At 34.7% G+C, this 20,369-nt stretch overlaps 2 protein-coding genes across 3 annotated transcripts; both read left to right on the plus strand.

Moving 5' to 3' along the window:
- The first annotated feature begins 7,121 nt into the window (after positions 1 to 7,121).
- LOC112007495 (zinc finger protein VAR3, chloroplastic) lies at positions 7,122 to 12,940 on the plus strand. Its single transcript, XM_024039853.2, has 5 exons — positions 7,122 to 7,715; positions 7,799 to 7,904; positions 10,466 to 10,749; positions 10,920 to 11,018; positions 11,106 to 12,940. Exons 1-5 carry the CDS (start codon positions 7,300 to 7,302, stop codon positions 12,802 to 12,804), a joined length of 2,604 nt encoding a protein of 867 aa, XP_023895621.2. The 5' UTR covers positions 7,122 to 7,299; the 3' UTR covers positions 12,805 to 12,940.
- A 1,189-nt stretch (positions 12,941 to 14,129) lies between these two features.
- LOC112007496 (probable lysophospholipase BODYGUARD 4) lies at positions 14,130 to 17,007 on the plus strand. 2 transcript variants are annotated; one of them, XM_024039854.2, is made up of 4 exons: positions 14,130 to 14,656; positions 15,618 to 15,982; positions 16,287 to 16,480; positions 16,601 to 17,007. In XM_024039854.2, the coding sequence occupies exons 1-4, from the start codon at positions 14,236 to 14,238 to the stop codon at positions 16,905 to 16,907; spliced, it is 1,287 nt and encodes a 428-aa protein (XP_023895622.1). In that variant the 5' UTR covers positions 14,130 to 14,235; the 3' UTR covers positions 16,908 to 17,007. The 2 variants fall into 2 exon arrangements, with proteins under 2 accessions (XP_023895622.1, XP_023895623.1); XM_024039855.2 differs by having other exon boundaries at positions 14,132 to 14,656; positions 15,633 to 15,982.
- Positions 17,008 to 20,369: the final 3,362 nt, after the last annotated feature.

Genomic DNA, 20,369 nt, shown 5'->3' on the forward strand with positions numbered 1-20,369 from the left:
TGATTGCAGCAAATGTTTTCATTATTTTTAATAGTGAGTTCAATAATCAAACACTTGGCATGCATCTTAAGAGATTCATTTTCACATTTTAGTTCATCAACAAGTTTGTTAGACAAAACAAGTTTAGCATCCAAATCCATATTCAAATATTCAAACTCTTTCAGTTTTTCAAGAGAATTCTCAGGAAGATTCTTATATTTCTCAGCCAAATTGTTGGATTCATTAAGCTTAGCTATTAAATCATCCATTTCACAAAATAACTTGCTCAAATTCTTTTGAAATTTCTTAGCATTTTTTTTTCAAGAGTTTGGTGTTTGGAATATCAACAACACCCAAAGATTTTTGTAACATAGCATCATAATCATGAGGAGTATCACTCATAGAGGCATTTTCACAAACACGTGGCATGTTACATTCATCAACATCCAAAATATTCATAGAGACATACAAAGCACTATCCATGGCAAATAACACAAGGGGTCAAGGATCACACTTAGGTATTTAAACCAAAATAAGTGTATCTGCTCTAATACCAATTGAAAGTTCAAATAGTGTGTAAAACACTTATGAACGCTTAGATCCCCAATTCACAAATTACCAACACAAGCTTGTAATCGACCAATATATGTGTGGAATATGAAAATAAGCTAAAACAGAATTAGTAAAACAATCTAAACTGAAATTAATCGCAACTACAGTAGTAATTAAAAGGCAAAGATTAAGGGAAGAGAGATGCAAATACAAAGACAACACAGCGATGTATTATCGAAGAGGAAACCGAAATCTTCGACGAAAAACCTCTCCACCGCCCTCCAAGCGGTCAATAATCCACTAGAGAATAAAATTGGGATACATGAATAGCAAAAAACCCTCCAAGCCTAATCTACCAATTGCACCTAAGCCCTCCAAGTTCCTTACTCCAACAGGGTTACGCCAAACCTTATCTTCTCTGGCTTACCGGATCCCGCAATCGCCTATTGCATCAACCAAAATGAATTGGTCCCTTCTAAACTGCTTCCCAAGTACCAAAAAACCTTCTCACAGATATGGGTATGGTGAGATAAGGATTTGGCTAATGTTTCTCTCAAGGATATGTCAATGGAGAGGGTGAAAGTAGAAGAATTTGGAGAATCAAAAGATGAAGATTATGAATGAGTCAATCTTGTTTTTCTCTAGGGTTTCTCTCTCAAAATTCTCTCTGGAAACTCTCTACATTTCGTGGGTATAAGGGTATTTTTTCAAATTGAACTATGTTTTCAATCTTCAAAGAAAGTCAGCTATTTGAACAGCAATTGTACCAATAAGGCCAATTTCATACTTCACATTAGAGTTTCTTGTGAGTTTGCTTTTTTAGCTTCTAGAAATCTAAAGAAAAAAAAAATCAAATCAAAGCCAACATTAAAATAATCTTTTAGAAAAAGCTAATGAAAAAAATAATCTTGACAATAAAAAAGAAAATTTTCGCATTTTACGTTCATCTCATTGTGGCAGTCATTGTTAAGATAGAAGTGGGCATGGGTGTTGTCTCACACTCTCAAAAGTTCGGCAAAGAACCCGAAGCCCATCTTTCCTTTAAAATCCTCACTACCAATTCAGTACCAAAACCAATTGACAGATCCGTTTCGCTGAATGATACCTCACAACAGTGAAGGTTGCGACATTCTTCACTCCAATGTTTCACAGCCATACTTCTTGGGTTTCAATCTATGAGAGAGAGGATGTAAATTTGTGTTTTGGGAGATGAACAGAGGAAACAAAAAGGTAGAGAGAGGAAACGGAGAGAGAAAGTCAATTTTGAGATGAGCCAAATTATAGTTTTGAAATTTATTAGTTAGATTAATCCAAACTAGAGTTAAGTTTGTATTTTGTGTGGTTAAAATTGACATCAACTAGTTGTCCAAATGGTAGACCACCATTGGCTAGGAGAACCACATCAGTACATCCACGTGGTCCTCCGTTGTGGCTAATAATTTCTAGTTATCCTTGAACTTTTAGCAGCTAGACGTGCTACACAGTTTGTTCAGGAACTTGGTATTCACCGATTTATCTTTGAAGGCGACTCTGAAATAGCTGTAAAATTCCTCAAGCATGGTGATAACTTGCAATCTGCTTATGATTATTTGATCAAAGATATTTTTTCTTATGTAAACTTTTATAGAGTTATTCTTAGCTTGGAGAGCAAAATTTTCTTTACCTTTATTAGTTTTTGATAAGTAAAGGAGATTTTATTCAAGAACTTAATAATGAGTCACCCGAGTATACAGGAAGTATATAGCCAGGGACCAACATAATCAAATACATTAATTACAAGCATCCATCAAATCATAGATCAAAGAAATAGAATGACTTCCTATGATAGACATCTAATCCGATAGAGTTTTAAAGAAGAAAAGTTTTAAACCGGCTATAGTTCTTTCAGAATCTATAAAATACCGGTTGTTTCTCTCTCGCCAAATGCACCACATCAAACAATGATGGACAGCCATCCAAATAACACAATTACGATGATGACCAAAATTTCCTTGCCAACAAGCAAGGAGCTCAACTATAGTCTTTGGCATTGCCCAATGGATACCAAACAATATGAACACCATAGACCACAATTCATAAACAATAGGACAATGTAGTAAAAGATGGTCTACCGATTCTCTATTACTTTTGCACATATAACACCAATCTAGAATCAACACCTTCTTCTTACGTAAATTATCAAAAGTCAAGATCATTCCTAGAGCTACAGTCCAAACAAAAAATGCAACTCTAGAGGGATGATTAGTTTGGATGGAGGTTATTCCTTCCAGCTTGTTTCCACTTATTATGGCTGATTTACCAACTAGTTGAATAAAATCTATGTTGATCTTTTTCTTAACAACAACAACAACAACAACAACAAAAAAAAAAAAAAAAAAAAAAAGGAGAAAGTAACAATGTAAACACAAAATTTCTCAATTGCAAAAAATCAAACAATTGAAAAGAAATATGGTTTGCAAATATAAATTTGTATTGATGAATAATGAGTACAATCACTATTTCAATTCTTTTACAAAAGAATACCCTCTGATTCTATCTTCTTTGAACTTGACTCGAACAAGGAATCTTCTTGTCTTTAGTTGGAAGATGGATTGAATGGTCTTTACAACAAGTCTCTAGCTTTGAGCTTATTAGAGATTTATTGTTCTTCAAGTCTTCGAATGCGAAGGCTCTTAGGTTGAAGTTCTTCGGGGCTTTAGAGGCTCGATCTGTTGAGCTTCAAAGATTTGGGTTTGTTGAAGTTTATGGAGGCTTTTTAGCTTACTTCCAATAGAACTTCAAAGAACTCGAACAAGAGATCTTCTTGACTTTGGTTGGAAGATGGATTGAATGGTTTTCATAACGAATCTTTAGCCTTAAGCTTGTTAGAGATTTATTGTCCTTCAAGTTCTTCAAGCAAGCCCTTTGAATGTTCTTCAAGTTCTTCAAAGATGCTTCAAGTTCTTCAAAGATTCTTGAGACAAAATTTCTCTAGAGCTTGGACCTCTTGAAAACTTGGTCCTCAAAATGAGAGGGGATGTCCTCTATTTATAGTGATTTTAGAGGATAAGCTCCACTTTGAATTGATATACTTGAAAGTATGTAGTAGACTTTTGATTGGCCCAAATTCTTTTTAGAGATAATTATCTCTATTTATCTATTTTGATAAAGATCATATTTTGATAAAGATAATAATCAACAAATAATTATCTCTATTTAATTTATTTATTTTAATAAAAATAATTATCTATCAATTTGAATAGAAAATTTATCTTTATTTTATTTACTTATTTTAATAAAGATAATTATCCCTAAATTTTGAATAGGAAATTTATTTTTATTTTGTGGGCCAAATGACACGTGGCAAATTTTGATATGCAAATGTGATGTCAATTTGGATGATACATGTCATCATCTAATTTGATTAATTTAATGATATTAATTTAGAATTTGCAACTAAATTTTTAAAATTTTGCCTCCTACAAACGCCAAAGAAATGCCACTTATTTTTATAGTTATTGCACTTAATAATAGGCAACATTGTATAGTCATCCGGTAACTAATGGGTTACAATCCAAAGGTCTACTCTCAAGTGCATGAGTAATTACATTATTGTGTAATTGAGAATTTATAATATACTATTAGATGCTAATAAATACTTTTCATAATGAGATATTCGATCTCATCTAATTGGTGGTAATAATAATAAGTAATAATGCAAATAACAATGAGAATGAATAGAGAAGTTTTAACATGTGTCATTGTTTTATTTTTATTTTTATACAAAAGGACATATGTCATCATTGTAAACATCTACTAGTTGCAATGATCCAACTTTTATAATATATAAATATAATTAGATGCCCACAAAATAAAATTTAAAAGGTATTTAAAAAAAAAAAGATTTAATTTTAAAAGGTATTAAAAAAAAAAAAAAGATTTAATGCAATTTTTATGGGGGTTTAAACATAAGTGGTTTTTTTTTTTTCTTTTTGTTTTTTTTTTATTAATAATTATCAAATCGTCAAATGTGAATAGTTAGCACACAAAAAATGTAAATAATATATACATTCATCTTCACCTTTTCTTCCTTAAAATAAAAAAAAATAAAAAAAAATTCACCTTTTAAGAGTATTAAATACAAAATATTTGTAACGTACCATTAATTTATTCTATAATTAAATGTATTGACACATATCAAATGTGTTATGTTATGGACAAATTGCAACTTTCCATGTGGCATTATTTGTCTACATCATTCAAAATAGATAGGTTGTGCCACTTGTCATAGCTTTGTGTATCCCACTAGTTGTAGGATTGTGTGTGTGTGTGTGTATATATAACACATACATGTGTGTAATGCTGTCCGAAACTAATTGGCAATTGACAAATTGATGGAATTGATCGGGCCTAATCCAAAACTCAACTAATTCACTCAATGCAATGATCAATTGTGGTCCTATCTTTTGAAACTAGATAGCTTATGGGGTTGAGTGACGAGTCATTGATATATATAACACATACATGTGTGTAACGTTGTTCAAAACTGATTGGCAATTGACAAATTGATGGAATTGACTAAGCCTGATCCAAAACTCGACTGATTCGCTCAATGCAGCGATCAATTGTGGTCCTATCCTTTGAAACTAGATAGCTTCTGGGGTCGAGTGACAAGTCATTGATATATATAACACATACATATGTGTAACGCTGTTTGGAACCAATCAGTCACTAACAAATTGATGGAATTGACCAAGCTTGATCCAAAACTCGACTGATTCGCTCAATGCAACAATCAATTATGGTCCTATCCGTTGAAACTAGACAAATTCTAGGTCGAGTGACGAGTCATTGATATATTTAACACATACTTGTGTGTAACACTGTCCAAAACCGATTGGCAATTGACAAATTGATGGAATCGACCAGGCCTGATCCAAAACTCGACTGATTTGCTTGATGCAGCGATCAATTGTGGTCCTATCCTTTGAAACTAGACAGCTTCTAGGTCGAGTGACGAGTCATTAATATATATAACACATGCATGTGTGTAACGCTGTCCGGAACTGATTGGCAACTGACAAATTGATGGAATCAACCGGGTTTGATCCAAAACTCAACTGATTTGCTCAATGCAACAATCAATTGTGGTCCTATCCTTTGAAACTAGACAGCTTCTAGGTCAAGTGACAAGTCATTGCAAGCAAAATTGATTCAAACCGATTTGACTGATCTCTACTATCAAACTTCGTCATTCTCCACCAATATAAGGGTTTCTTTGCAATCCTCCACAAAATCCTAGTCAAATTTCATCAATACTGCTACCATTTTAATCAGATTTAAGGGTTTCTCGAACAGGTTTGACAAGATCATCACATATCCAACAAAATTTACTCTCCTCACCTTTTAGCCAACTCTAATTGACATTTGATTGCCACCTAACAAGACACGAGTAGTTTGAACTAACATCCCTTCATGGATCAGTGTTGTGTTCCAGTCTTCCTCATCCAAAGTGGTTGAGTCGAGTCCGAATTGAGCACAAACCCAACTTGACCCATGGACAAACCTACATGTGTGTAATAATTTATCTTGGCTAATATAATGGTATCATAATCTCCCCAAACAAAAATCCTGGCTACTCTCCTATTTGGCATATAAAAAACCAATTGGTGCCACCAATCTAACCATAAAATTGATATTGTTTTCATCCCCATTTCAAAATGGTCTTACAATTTGGTTTATGCTTTTAGTCATCTTAGCATTTCTTTAATTAAATATCCAAATATAAATATAAAGTATTAAATATGAAACACGAAAATTGCAAATATCACTTGCTCTACTTCTTTGTAGCTTGAAGTTCTCAATCGAGTTCTTATTGTCACTTCTTCTCCATCATAAACCTAAAGGGAAAAAAAAAAATACTTACCTCCCTTGAGATTTGAAAAAAAAAAAAAAGTGACAACCCCCTTACATAAGTGATAAATTTAGAATAACAATGTAAGGTTTATAAAGCACCAAAAGACTTGCAATGACAAATCTCTCCACAACCCATTGAAAACGAAAAGAAAAAAAAAAGAAAAAAGAAAAGAAAAGAAAGAAGATCAAAATTCATACTGAATTTTAAAATACTCTTTAATTAAAACAAATGGTTTTTGAATTGGAAAGCAAGAAATAAAGAAAAATTAATTCTTCTTTCTATGTGGGAGTTCTTCTAAGACAACAAGTCCTATATTTGATGGCCTTATTTATCATCATTAGTAATGGTAGTATGGTACTATTAATTCTTAGTATTTTAGGTATTTCAAATTAAATAGAAGAGCATGTGTGTACTAGTTTTAGACATTTTCATCCCGTTTGGTACATGTTTTTAAAAACTAAAAATTGTTGTTTGAAAATATTTATATAAAAAAAATATGGTAGAATTTAAATCTATATCATCCATTATATGGCGAATGCTTTTGTCATGCTTAAAACTCTAATTTATTTTGGTGTAATAAATTTTATTAATCCAGTTAATTGAATTTACTGAATGGTTGTGAAAAATATATATTCCTTTTAAATTTAACTTTAGGGTGAAGGTAATTTTCCCACTTGGCTAGGAAGGAGCCCTGATTTTGGCTGAAATAGAAGTTAGAAGTGACTTGGGCAGATATCCACCACTCTTGTAAATACTGACAGTCTGACACTCATACCCACACACCTCGAAAACAAAACCCTGCCCCCCAAGCCAAAATAATCCCACCCTCTGGCTCCGCTGCAGCGCTCACGCATACATTTCCGGCCTTAAAAATGAGTGGCGGCGCCACCCGGTTTCTCACTCTTCTCAACACTACAAATTCCTTTCCTCTACTCCTCCACCACCACCACCACCACCACCGCCTCCTCCTCCTCCGCCACCAACACAAACTCCTCTCTCACTTCCACTACCACCCACTCACCCTCTCTCCCTCTTTCCCAATCAAACAACAACAACAACAACAACTCCACACCCGCTCCGCCGCCCTCAGAACCGATCACTCTCCTCCTAACTCTCACCCATGGCCCGAATGGTCCACCCTTCTTCATCATCTCTCACTCTCTCGCTCAACTGGATATGGGTTTTCCGCCGAAGATGAATTCGTGGCGCCCGGTGGTTTGCCCGATGACTTTGTGCGCGCCGCCACTGCTTGCTTGGCTTTTGCTCGTCAAAATCCAAACATCTTGGGGTCTGTTCTTCTAATTTATTCTCATCCTCGTTTTCTTTAAATGTTTATTTATATTTTGCTTTGCTTTGCTTTGGCTTGTTCAGTTTGCTTTCCAGAAGAGATATTGCGGTGGTGGTTGAAAATGGGTCGCCATTTCTGTTCAAGAATGGTGAGGAGTCAGTGAGGAGGATGAGATCGTTTTTGGGCAATGTGAGTTTGGAAATTTCATTTGCTTAAACTTTGGGTAGTGTTTTGAGCTCAGTTGGTAAAATCTCTTGTTGTTTATTAAAATAAATTTATTTTCTGCGCTGTTCTTGAATATTGATTGTCCAATTCTGACATTGGCTGTGTACATACCAATAGGCTTTAGTAAAGTTTCGACAATACTACCAACACAACAAATTTGTGATTAGCCAAGAGCTTGTAGCTCAACTCGCACCCACCAGTGTTCAAATTTCGCCTGCCCTGCCCTATTGTTGTAACTAATGAATTATTAAAAATAAAATGGTGATTAGTGCAACATCATTTTTTTTAAGTGGGACCACCATTGACATGACTTCTATTGTACATCAATCACAACCTGCCACCTCAACATTTGTGAAATTTGTTGTGGTTTAATACTTACTAATAATGTAACTGCAAAAGTTGTTATGGCTTAGGAAATCAAAGACTAGTCGTGTTGTAGTGTTGGATTACGATCCTATATAATGCAAGTGAGCGAAAGATTCAATGCATATCAACACTTTGTGCGTCTAAAGAACATCAATAGGAAAAGGAAAAAAAAAAAAAAAAAAGATTTGATTCGCTCTTATAGGCTATAAACACTAGTTTTACCTGAATTAGGAAAAGCACCACTAGTTTTGTATGATGATTTTGAAAGATAATGCATTCATTGAGTGTGCGTTTGGATACCGCTTATTTTACTTAAAATACTGTAGTAAAATTTTTTTATGGTTCAAATTTACTGTTCACATGCAATTTGCACTTGGCTAGTCCATGAACAGTGCCTTGGACCAGCCAAAAACGCAACTTAGGAAAACGCAAATGCAATAAGCCTTACACAAACGCACCCTGAGGGTATTTTTAGTAGGATTGAACTATATTTTTAAATTAGCTACTGTTCATTTCCTCAAATTTGGGAACATAAGCCTATTGATGACCATTTAACAAAATACAAATGGTTTTCGTTTTGCTTGGGAAACCTGTGAAATCTTTTTTGAATATCATGTCAACTATCATTTTTTTACTTATTAAAATATGTCAGCCTGTCGGAGGTGAATCAGAGCTGTCTAACAACCTTTCTACCCCACATATGAAACATACTTGCCCATTTTATGTGCTTGTTTTGGATTCAATCTACTATTCCAGGAGCTCTGTTATCACTACAGATTCCATTGCCCATGAAAACTTTATAAATTTTCCTGCTTGCTATTTCTTCGAAGAGCGGCTGGTTCTGCTTCATCAAACACTAAGTGAACCTTAACTTTTCCAAAATGTAGACCAATTAACTAAAAGAGAAATGGATATCTGCATCTTTTGAATCTGAAAGTTAATATAATGCAAGCTAAGTATTTAACTGTGTTAGGTATTAACTTAGCAATATAATTTTGCTGATAACTGTAAACTAGGGCACAAGCAAAACTTGGACTACTATTTTCTTCCTTATATTACATTTTATTCTTGCCACCTCTTCTGATTCTTAAATGGTCAGTTCTCAACAGCCAAATATGCCTCCTAGTTCTTCTGTCTTTGCCTCTAAATACAATGTCAATAAATAATTTACCACTTATTTTTGGATAATACGATTTATCACTAATAAAAAAGAATGTGCAGCTAGAACTCATTGACAAATTTGAATAATAATCCAAAGTAACCAATGAGCTCTAACTCAAATGACTCCTCATTTCCTTGTAATAGTAGAATGGACGAGGATGTCAGGGGTTCAAGCCCCACAATGTGTGTAACTTGCCAATCAATGTATGGTTTGGCTCAAATAACACCTGGTGTTACACCCCAAGTTTTACACATTTTTTGCACCTTTGATTTCCATTGCAACCAATGGTGGTAAAGGCACCCCAAAATTCCCTACTTTCCTCTGCGCTCTCTCTCTCTCTCTCTCTCATATCCTTGTAAATGGCAATTGCTTTTCCAGTTTAGTGAGAACAGTCATTGAGCTGTTCTTTTCCTTTAATTTCTCTGTCTCTCTCTATCTCTCCCTTTTTTTTTTCTTTTTTTTTTCTCTCTAGTTATGAGAAGCAATAGCAGCATAGAACTTTCACAGAGTTAAATGACACAAAGCAATGACTTTATTGCAGTTGGATGCAATGAAATCAACAATGCAAAAAAAAAAAAAAAAAGTGTAAAACTTGGGGTGTTACACCAGTTGTAACTTGAACCTGAATATATATAAAGTAATCAAATAAAATAAATTGTGGGGATAAAAATATAATAAGAATGTGGTGTTCTACAATTATCCCTCTTCAAACCTATACTTTGGTGCATTTATGATGTTGAGTCTAGATTATATGGAAAATATGTGGATATTATGTGTTATACATGCATTGTGATTATTCTTACACATGCATTGTGATTATTCTTACATCTCATGTTGAAAAAAATCACAAATTATAAGATTTTCCACTCTTATAATTATTTTCTAATTTTTGGTTTTGGACACTAATACTGAAAAGTTCAGTTCTCTTAAGTATTTGAAAGTTGCAGTCACTAAAGTAATTTTTTTCCTTGCTCTTCAATTGTCTGTCAATTTATAGGTATTGGATACAGATATAGCGCATACTGTTGATTTGATGAAATTTATATTGAGTTATGCCAGCAATCCATCTGTTACTTCCGAGAGAAGCAATTTTGACAATGGTGAACTTGTTGAATCATCTGTCCGGACTCTATTGAGCGAATTCGCTAAGTTTAGCTATAGCAATTCAGAATCAAACTCTTTTGTGGCCTTACAAAATCAGTCTCCTGACAGATTTGGACAAACATCAAGGCCTGTAGGGCAAAAGATTGAAATGAAAAGAGGTGATTGGATTTGCCAGAGGTAGAGTCCTTTTAATGGCCTAAAGTTTTTTGATTTAAGGAAGGTTGTTTTCTAGCTAATTTACTGGCATTTTTGCTAATTGATGGGAAAATATGTATATCAGTAGTTTTAATTATCATATGCCAACTTCTTTGATAAGTGACACTTATTTTATTATCTCTATCAAGCAGGTGTAGTTTCATGAACTTTGCAAGAAACATGAAATGCCTTGAATGTGAGGAGACACGACCAAAGAGAGAGTTGACTGGTGGAGAGTGGGAGTGTCCTCAGTGAGTATAACCCCTTTACTTTGTTTCTCCTCTGCCTCTGGTGTGATGGCAAATGATGAACTTTAATTTTTACTTATCCCTTTTCAGATGTGATTTCTTTAATTACGGGAGGAACATGGTATGCTTAAGGTGCGACTGTAAGCGGCCTGGAGAAGTCTCTTTTGGTACCACCAACACCACTTCAGGAGTAGGATTTAGAAATGGTAATAAGGTTGACATTGATAGCAGGTTGGCTGCTAATGAAGAGAAGGCACAGCGGTGGTTCAGCAAGGTTTCCCAGCTGGATAGTACTTCTGACATGAGCAGTGCCATAACAGATGAAGATTTTCCTGAAATAATGCCATTGAGAAAAGGGGTTAATAGATTTGTTGTGAGCACAAGGAAGACACCTTTGGAGAGGCGGCTGGCCAATGCTCAGTACCGAAGAAACTTGGGTAAAGATGGTACTCCTGAGGGTAACGATTCCCAAGATGCAGGTGCGAACATGACAATCAATCGCAATTTAGATGCAATTCTTGACCGTACATCTGCCGTTTCTGAATCTAATAATAAGAGTACACCTGCTGGAGAATATACTGGATCAGATAGTCCCCAGCTTATCTCTGGTTCAGCTTCTAGACAGTATGGACTCCCCAGAGGAAGCAATTCCAATTTTGTTCCATTTGTACCATTGCCTTCAGATATGTTTGCCAAGAAGCCTGAAAATTCGAAAATAGAGGGGATTGATCAGGCAGCGAGAGACAAGCAGAAATCTGTTGCTTCAAACGCTATTGAGTGGACAGGCAATGCTTCTGGGAGCAGTGTGCCTGATAAATCGGGAGGCAGTTCACAGCACTCTGAGAATCTAGTGAGTCAGAATGAGAGAAATGATATGGAGAAAGCACAAGCTGAAAAATCTGAAAGGTGGTTCAAGAAGGTAGCAGAGCTGCATAATGTTACAGATCTAGCTAGTGCAATTTCAGATGAGGACTTCCCTGAGATCATGCCAATGCGTAAAGGAGAGAACCGATTTGTAGTCAGCAAAAAGAAAGATCGTTCTTTAACTTCTCCAGCTTACAAGAGACGTATGGCCATGGAGCAAGGTAACAGTACTGATTTTGTCCCCTTTGTACCCTTCCCACCTGACTACTTTGCTAAAAAGGACAAACCAGAGTCGGATGGGGCAGATTTGGCCAATAAAGCTGCTGAGGAAACTTCTTCAGTTTCTGCCATGGCAGAGAATAATAGTGTTCAACAGACAGGAAATCCACAGATCAGTTTGAAGAACTGGAATGCAAAAGCTTCTGGAGAGAACTTGAATGAGAGTAAAACAAGTGCTGTTTACAGGGACCCAACCACTGGAAATTCAACAGAGACTTATGTCAATGCAAAGTCTAATAGCAATGACAATGTGAACAGTTGGTATCCTGAGAAGGAGAATACTGGTGATACACCAATTTTGACAAATTCACCTCAACCATCTGAAAATCGGAATGCTAGAGAGAGCTGGACTGGAAAGAGCTTGGAGGGGTCATTGGTGAAGGAACCAAACCCTCTCGACCTATCAGAGGAGGCCAAGGCAGAAAGGTGGTTTCGGCGTGTTGCTCAGATTAAGGATATCTCAGAGCTGAGTCAGATACCTGATGAGGATTTTCCATCAATAATGCCGATGCGGAAGGGTGTGAACAGGTTTGTCGTCAGTAAGAGGAAAACGCCATTGGAGAGGAGGTTGACATCTCCTCAGTACAGAAGAAATCTACCAACAGTGAGCTCTGATCCCGTGAAGAAGGAAACTGATGACAGCTGAAACTCATGGAATTTTTGTATGGTTTTGTTCTTGAAAGTGAGATAATTACCTGCCAAATTTTGTTCCTCAAAATTATATTGGAATACCTTCTAAACATTTTATTACAATGTGAATAATAATTTTGATGTTTGCGATATCTACTTTTGATCAAGTGTCTTAGGTAAACTTAGACTATTGTATAGTTGTGGGCTAACTCCATGTACCATAAATAATTTCTCATCCTTCTCTTTACTAAAACCCACAAATTATCATGGTGAGAGCACTAAAAGGGTCTTCGGAAATTGGCTTGAAAGATGGTATCCCAGGGCCAGAAATAATATCTTTCAATTTTTTTTTTTTTTTTATGTGAATTATCTTTCAAATTAAAAAGAGCCAGGAAAGAAAAAATGTGTCTCCTGTTAACTGTCTATGTGTTGGAGAATTCAGATAAAATTCAAAAGTTGGTCATTTCGCCCTGAATTCTTCAAATAGAACTTTGATTTGAAGCTATAATTCATATGGGGCCAAAGAGGGTGACCCCTGTAATATAATCAAATAAGTCACTAACGAGGTTTAATACTCTAAATTTATTTAGATTAAATTACAAAAATCACTCTTGGAGTTTTGGAAAATGACATTTTTTCCTAAAAACATAAGAGAAATGACACTTTCCATTTCTTGAGTATTGGAGAAAATCCAATCAACACTATTATTTATTTTTTTATTATTATTTTTTTTATGAAACAGGAAAATTAAGATTTAGTCTATCTATTAATAACACTAAATCACTAATAGAAAATTACAAATTTTAAAAAACCTCTATTGACCAAGCCCTAACCATAGCAAAAACTTCTGGTAACAACTTCCATAAAACTAGCAAAAGAGCACTCTTGGGAACCACAGAAATTCTATCTTTGCCCTTTACTATTCTAACACTACTACACACACTTCACTTAGCTCCACTAGTGTTGTCCCAATTGGTATCTTAGACTAGATGATAATCGATAAAGAGCAATTATCAAATTGTCAAACTCATAAACTTCTTTTGTAATTTACCCTTTATTTATTAAATTCCGATTCGCGCGCAAGACACATCCAACCAAATGATCACAAAATTAATATCATGCGTATAGCTATGAAGTCTTAGCGTAGCGAGTTAAGCCGATCGAAATATGGATTTATTCGAGAAGACAGACAAGAGTGTACGTAGCTTCTGTTTCCATACCGAACATGACAATTTCCTTCCCGACCACGGGATTGAGGATTCTCATTCGACTCGACGTGGCTCAACATTTGTCACAGCTTTCCTTTCTACCCATTACAAAATGGATACCATACCATGCTTTCTTCTCTCTCTCTCTCTCTCTCTATATATATATATATATATAAAACCTGCACATCTCTGCTGTCTCTCGAGGCTTCCACTTTCTCTTTCCCATTCCCATCCCCATTATGACTACTCCACCGGTTTTCTCAGCGAAATGGCTAATAAAATCTCCTGGAAAACTCATCACAGTCATCGTTTTCCTCATCCTTGATTTTCTTGACAATTTTTTTTGCATAGTATTTAGGATTCTTGATGAGTGCTTTGAAGGGAAGGCCGCTCCATGTTACTGTGAAAAGAAAGGAGAATTGGTTGGTGATGACGAACTCCAACTGTCAGAAACTTTGTATGGGAGGAAAAACGTTTTCAGGGAAATGGGGTTTCTTGGGTTCGCAAGAATACGGGAGAATTCCAAGAAAAGAGGAGGTGTTGTTGGTGGAGAAGTGGTGGTCAATAGATGGTCTGATTGTGGGTGTGAATCCTGTGTTTCTTGGATGAAGAATGGTGATCATCAAAAGCTTCATGTTGTTGTGAGGGAGCCTTCAAAAGGTAATTTGAAAATTCACCCATTTGTCAATTTCCCTTTAATTAACTAAAATATTTGGTGAATTCAAATTTGTGGCAATTTTGTTGGTTGACGAGGAAGAACTTTTATTACTAAGTTCACGATTGGTTTCGTCGCACTGTAAGAATGACTAGTTCAATACCATTTGTTTTAGGACCACAATTTGGATGCGGTACGTAGATGTCTATCACTTATTTCTTTGTTATCACTCACTCTTATCACATCAGAGTATGGAAAATAAAGCAGTTGTCCTAGAATTTCTCACCATGTATTTGATAGACCAATGCTACAAATATAATAATTTTTTTTTTTTTTTGGGTTAAACACAATAATTTTCACAATAATTATGTTGGAAAACTTTTTATCGATTCTCATTTGAACCTAATATTAATATCATTTTTTATACATACTATTAAAAACTTGCCACCTAAGCAGGTGTGATATTATTTGTGAACATAGGCTATAGTTGAAATGGGTGGTGTTTATTACACACTGTCACACATTCAAACTGAAGCCACGATTTATGTGCAATTATTTGAGTGTGTACCTAAGACTGTATGATAGGGTGTGTGAACTAGGTTTTTTTTTTTTCCCCCTTATTTTATTACCTCACTTAGAACCAAATGGAGCATCATTATGGTTTTTTTTTTACCAGATTATTGAAGAACCTAAACGTAACACTACAAAGCAATTTGGTTGCCCTGACTCCGGCTATGAAATTATTGGATAAACAGTTAAATTTACTATTTATTAACAGCTTAAACAGTAAAACCTTTAGATAATCGATAATTTATCACTTATTCCTTCTTCGAGATAGATGTAGATGGTTGAATTAGGAAGGGGCAAAGGAGTACACACCTTTACATAATTTTGGGTTGATTGTTGAGTATGAATGGTATATGTTTCTGTCAAATGTAACATAAGATTTTACTAATGTGTTTATAGCTTTATGTTTGACAGCGACCATTGACGATTGCAGGGTAAAGCCAACTGAGAATGTGATATTCTTGCATGGATTCCTTTGCTCCTCCTCATTTTGGACAGAAACAGTGTTTCCATATATTTCTGAACCCAAAAACCGCAATTATAGGCTGTTTGCTGTTGACCTTCTGGGATTTGGAAGAAGCCCAAAGCCAAGGGATTGTTCATACACTTTGAAAGATCATATCGAAATGATTGAAAAATCTGTGATCTATCCATTTGCATTGGATTCATTTCATTTAGTTGGCCACTCCATGGGATGTATAATTGCGTTAGCCTTAGCTGCAAAGCACTCAAACTCAGTAAAATCGGTCACCCTTGTAGCACCTGTAAGTGCATAATATTACATGGTAGATATGTGTGCTACTAAATTAAACTTCTATAATTTTCTGGAATCACTTAACAGTTTCTTCTGCAACATTGTGATGTCCAACATCATTAACTAAGTTTTGTCTGCTTTAGTGTTCAATCAGCAAACGTCAAATGTGCATTGAGTGTGAAAATATAGTCTAGCTTTCTAAACATATTTGGATATATTCTTTGTTCTGTGTCTCATATTTGTCAATATATCTAGGTGAAAAGAGAAACAATTTTATATCTTGCTTAGATCTTTCTGTGGTTTTTTATTGTTAGCCTTTCTTTACTACTAAAGATGGAGGAAGTTCAATTGCGCTTAATAAACTTGCCGAAAAGAGTTTGTGGCCGCCATTGTTGTTTGGTTCATCGGTTATGACATGGTATGAGCACTTGGGTCGATGTGTTTGTTTTCTGATTTGCCGAAACCACAGGACATGGGAGAAAATGTTGAAGCTAATTACTGGGAAAAGGTAACTACCGCATTTATCATGATTAGAAAGGGATTTAGCCACAATCAATCAGCATTGTTTTAGTTACTTGCTTTAGTTAGGACCAATTATTTTGAACTTGTCTTTCTTTTCCTCCCCCAGGGATCTCCATTTCACGGCGATGGATTTGACCAGACACACCCATCATTCAGGTTGGCATACCATGCATAATGTGATATGTGGTGGAGCAACAGTCTTGGATAGCTACCTCACAGTTTTGGTCAAGGCCGGCACGAAAATTTGTATTATTCATGGTGATAGGGACCAGGTTGTCCCAATAGAATGCACCAACAACATCAAGATGAAAGCTCCTCATTCAGAGGTTAATATCCTTAAAAATGCTGACCATGGCTCTGTAATCTTTGGTAGAGAGAAGGAATTTGCTCAATATCTAGAGCATATATGGTAATATATGAAAGCTTTTAGTGCCTCTTATGCAATCTTTATTTTCCAAAGGATTTTTTGTTAGTAGGAGTTGAAATTACGGAAAATAAATTTATGTTTTCTGATTGGAGAATGTACTAGTAACAAATAATATCACATTTTAATTTAAAATAACACATGTAGTATTTGTTACGTGTGACCTTACTTCATGACGAAGTCCTACTTACATAATAATGTTCTTTAATTTACACTTGGCCTTATGTACAAGTTTTTCAGGATTTTCGAATTCACAAAAATGAAAGAAGAACGTCCTAGTTTTTCCCACTTAGCTCAAGTTGCGAGGTCTATTGCCTAGTAACTCTTCCAAATTCCAACTAGACCAATTTTCGATTGACCATCCAGCCAAAATAGAATATCAGACAAGATCTCAACCTATTGTCGTTGTATTTAGGAAAATATTACTTCTATTGTGTTGAAGAGGTGAATGTGGACGCGATTTTTTCTGGTACTGAAAGGAAAAATCACTCCACTCCGAAGTATATATCATAAACAAACTACAAATTTCTTTATAATCAACAAGTCAAGTCTGACCGAGCTCACTATTACAGATTACTCTCTCCCTCTCTAGTAGAAGGGGGAGGAGTATTTATACTAACTCTTCTCCTCGTTATGGGGGAACCGACTGGACAAAAAGGGCTTTTTGTCTCATCGTAGGTCTCTTCCTTCTCTTTTCTTGGGACTGAGTGTGTTGTTGTGAGACTTCCATTATTTCAAGCAAGTCATTCAATATTTAATGCTAGCCATGTTAGGTTGGTTGAAGCAATTAATGCAGAGGTGATAGTTGTGTCCAAACACTTTCCTGTGGTAGTAGGCTTCTCAGCTAGTTCCTGAGGATGTGTGGATCCTCCGGAGATGTCTATTGTTAAAGTTTTACTATCGACCTTCCTCATTATACACGAGCTACAGGTTGGTCTTTCTTTATCAGGAACATACTATGGTTTGGGCTTTATTGTTCCTGATGTAGTTTCCTCAAATTTTTTTTTTTTTTACAATTCACTGAAAGGGTAAATTATGATTGGTATAACATTATTTTCACACGAGTCCACGAGTGATATTATTTTGCATCAATCACAGCATGTTGCCTCAACATGTGTTGAGATACTATTTTTGTGTTGCTAGACTTATTGAGCCAACTTCAAGTCTTATTCTCCCTACTTCTAACATTATATTTTTATACTTTTGTTCTTAATCAGATTAAATAATTCTATTATTATTTCAAATTTAAAAAATTCCTATATCATCATCATCATCATCTATTAAAAATTTTTAGTGAGATTTTTAATTTTTTTAAAAAAATAAAACAAAAAAGTTGTACATTGCACTATAATAAACACAATGAATCTAAAGAACATTTTTTTTACAACTTCCTCTTTATTGATATTACATGAATATCAAATCACATATTGAGTTGATAATCAACTTGAGATGCGTAATTAACAGGCTGGGTCAAGTCATAAGTTGACCCAGTCCGGCCCAAAATTAAGCAAGTTGGATATAGATTGACTTTGTTTTACTCTAGGTCAAAATTTTCTAATTAGGTTGGGTTATTGTGTTCGGATTCAATTTTACTAGGTCTAATTAATAGTATAATGCTTAGTACAACCCTCCGTCTCCTTCTCCTTATAATATAATTTGACTTCTTTTTTTCCTTTTCTGTTGGTGACATTTTTGTGTAAATAATAATCCATTATCTCTTCTATATGTTAAACATTATATATATATATATATATATATATATTATTGGTGCAAACACAATAATAATGGAAATAACACAGAAAAATTGAATAATACTTTTGAATTTTATTAATTTAAAGAGAAAAATTACATAACACTATTTAGACTAAGTAAAAAGATTCAATATCTAAGATAATTCATATTAGTCCATTAATCACCACAATTTAAAAGAACAAAATAGTCTCTCTCATTTTCAATGTGGGATTAAATACTTTCACTAACTCTTCATCTTCCATATTCACTCTCACATCTTTACAATATTTCTATTGTAACATTTATTCATTTTAATTATTTAATACTAAAATGCTCCAACATATATATATATATATAAAGTGTTAATGTTTGTAACAGTTCAAAACCTCAAAATTTTGGAATATTCTTTTCAATCCCTTATTTGAAAGTTTTATTGAAGGAAATGGAAAAACAATTTTGTTATTTAGGAGTTCATAAAGGAATGGATTCATGGAATGAATCAAGTAAATCATAAAAGATTGGAATGTATTTAAGTAATGAAATAAAATGGAAAAGAAAGGAATTGAATGGAATCAAGTAATCTTGTTTAGATGCTTTAAAATAAAGAAATAGAAGAAATGAAATAGAATCATTAACAACATTACTATTATACCTCTATTTTAAAATAAAAGGTTGAATGTTTAGGAGTATTTTGGGAGTTTTAGTGAAAATTTCTTTAAACCTAATTCCTTTTCCTCTGATTCATTTCAATTTTTGGGAGAAATGAAAATTTGAGGTTATGAGGGAAAAGGGAGAAATGCTTGTTTCCCTCTATCCATTCTATTCCCTCTCACTTTTTGAAGTGCTAAATGCCATTATTTTTTTTTTTAGCTCACTGAATGTGAATGCTCTAATGGCCTTTCTATAATGAGATAAAGAACATATGAAGGTGAAACTAAAATTTAGTTGGATTGAAATATCTACACAATCTTCTTTACCTTATGCTAGAAGCAGCTTTGCCTACTTGTCCCTTGAAAAATTGAACAAAGATTTTATTTTCTTAAAGTTACTACATAACTTGTTTGGGCCTTCTTGCTTCATTTTTTATTGAATAATATTAGTGTCATAGTTACATATATTATGACTATAAATTTATAGCAACTGAAATATATTGTGTTTCCTTGTTTTGTGTTACAAGCCTTGGATTTTGTGGTGTGTGATGTTAAAAAATACAAGAACAAACTCATATTGTTATTAAACTAAAAATTAGGATGTAGGGCTATCCAACCCACTTGGAGACCTAACAACTCGAGAAACTCGACCGAACCTAAGTTGACCGCTGCCTAACCTAACTACTCTAGCGGTTGGCAGCAAGTCTCTTCCTCTAGAAACCAACCCTAGCAGGTCGGTTGCAGGTCTCCTTCCCAAAAACCTAAAATTGACCTACTAGTACAAGAGTTTTCCGACTAAATTTTCCAAATCCGTCAAGATCTCACCTAGATTAAACGAAATTTCCACCAAATCTTGCGAGATTTTTGCCTGATTTGGTGAAATCTCACCAGATTTTCGTCGTTATCTTGCTAGATTTTTGCCATTTTTCAGATCTAAGATGCCAACCAAATCAATTGTCTCCCCTTAAAAGCCTAATCTGCTTGAACTGATCAACCTCTTCGGTTGGCAGTAGGTTGTGATATACTCCACCCAATCAAGTTAAGTCAGGTGCAGGTTGAGCCCAAACTCG

Source organism: Quercus suber, unplaced genomic scaffold, assembly GCF_002906115.3.
Source record: "Quercus suber isolate HL8 unplaced genomic scaffold, Cork oak 2.0 scaffold_225, whole genome shotgun sequence".
Taxonomy (NCBI): domain Eukaryota; kingdom Viridiplantae; phylum Streptophyta; class Magnoliopsida; order Fagales; family Fagaceae; genus Quercus; species Quercus suber.